The sequence below is a fragment of the Impatiens glandulifera genome, chromosome 7 (genome assembly GCF_907164915.1).
Source record: "Impatiens glandulifera chromosome 7, dImpGla2.1, whole genome shotgun sequence".
Lineage (NCBI taxonomy): Eukaryota > Viridiplantae > Streptophyta > Magnoliopsida > Ericales > Balsaminaceae > Impatiens > Impatiens glandulifera.
The window spans coordinates 33086887-33088344 of NC_061868.1; the positions used below are offsets into that span (position 1 = coordinate 33086887).

Below are 1458 nucleotides of genomic sequence, written 5' to 3' on the forward strand. Positions count from 1 at the left end.
TTATGGTAGTAAATATTTTTCATGATTTACAAAATCTTATAGATATTATTTTGAATTAATTAATTTTAGTTATCATTAATGACAATGGTTATAGAGTGACACTATAATTCATAGTCTTACAAAAAAAATTGATTCAAATTTAAAAGTAAACCATTTTGATATATTAATAACCATTCAAAATGAAACTCTTTAGATTTTTATTACATTTATATATATATATATATATCCTCCTATTAAAAGCAAATATAAAACACAGATTTCGTTTTAAATGCTAAATGACATTGAAAATAATTTTTTCTTTCTATTATTGTGTCTGTGGTGACCGAATTGGTAAAAGTATATTTCATTGATAGACTGAACTATTATAAAATAAAAATACCGTGTTTATGATTTATTACCGTTATAATCCAAAAGAAAAAATATTTTAAATAAAAATGTTAATTTTATAACATAATTATTTATTCAATCTACTCATATTCATAATATAGGAAATTAGTTTTTATGGTAATAAATTTTACCACCATTAATACAAAATCTAAAAAATTAATTTTTGAAATTTTGGTTGACAATATTGATTACAATGTATCTAAAGTGGGAGCCTTTCAAACAAATTTTCATCAAGTTTTTGTGAAAAAATCTATATAAGAAGAGTTTTAATATGAACAAAATCCCATAAACCCATAATAGAGTCTTACCATAACCATCAACCCATTGAGAACAAAAAGAGAAAAGTCCAATTCCTAGTAGAAACATCATGACTAGAAAAAAAGTCAAGCTTAAGAAGAGAAAAGTTGGCATCGTGAAGAAACTAGATGAATTGACCACTCTGTGTGACATTAAAGCGTGTACTGTCATCTATAGTGCCGATGATTCTGTCTGGCCATCGATAGAAGAAGTACACAGAATTATCACAAAGTACCAGAGTTTTCCAAAGGTTGGTCAAGGAAAACGAAAGGTCAATCAAGAGACCTTCACTCGGCAGAGGCTTGAAAAGATACAAGAAAAGCTTAGAAAACAACAAAGAGAAAACCATCATATTCAGATGACACAAATCATGTTTCAATCCATGATGCATCCACAAACAGCGATGTCAAGGCTGAATGTGGAAGATTTCGAGGAGCTGGCTCGAGTTACCGACCAGAACCTGGTGGAGGTTCAGAGGATGATGGAGATTCGTTTGAGGGATTCCTCTTCTTTCAACCGTCCTCCTCCTCCTCAATTTGGCACTGGCGGCAGTGAGGGTGGTGGTAGCCAATAAATTGGTTTAACCCAAGCTGAATTCATGCCTCCAAATCATAGGGGGTTTGATTCTTTCATGGCGTCCAATATAACATATCCTCCTGCTCCGATCAAGGAGTTTCAACCTCCCAACATAGATTTTCAACTTAACAATATGGGATTTGAGCCCCATCATATGAATTTCCAACCTGATAACATGATGTTTCAGCCTCGAAATAT

The 1458-nt window shown here is 31.6% G+C and overlaps 1 protein-coding gene across 1 annotated transcript; it reads left to right on the forward strand.

Annotated features, from left to right (window-relative positions):
* The first annotated feature begins 754 nt into the window (after positions 1 to 754).
* On the forward strand, positions 755 to 1258 carry LOC124909765 (agamous-like MADS-box protein AGL80). The gene has a single exon (XM_047450410.1). It carries the CDS (start codon positions 755 to 757, stop codon positions 1256 to 1258), a length of 504 nt encoding a protein of 167 aa, XP_047306366.1.
* The last annotated feature ends 200 nt before the right edge of the window (positions 1259 to 1458 follow it).

Bases quoted from the DNA above. Each gene is read 5' to 3' on its own strand.
- LOC124909765 (XM_047450410.1), top strand. From the start codon at position 755: ATGACTAGAAAAAAAGTCAAGCTTAAGAAGAGAAAAGTTGGCATCGTG.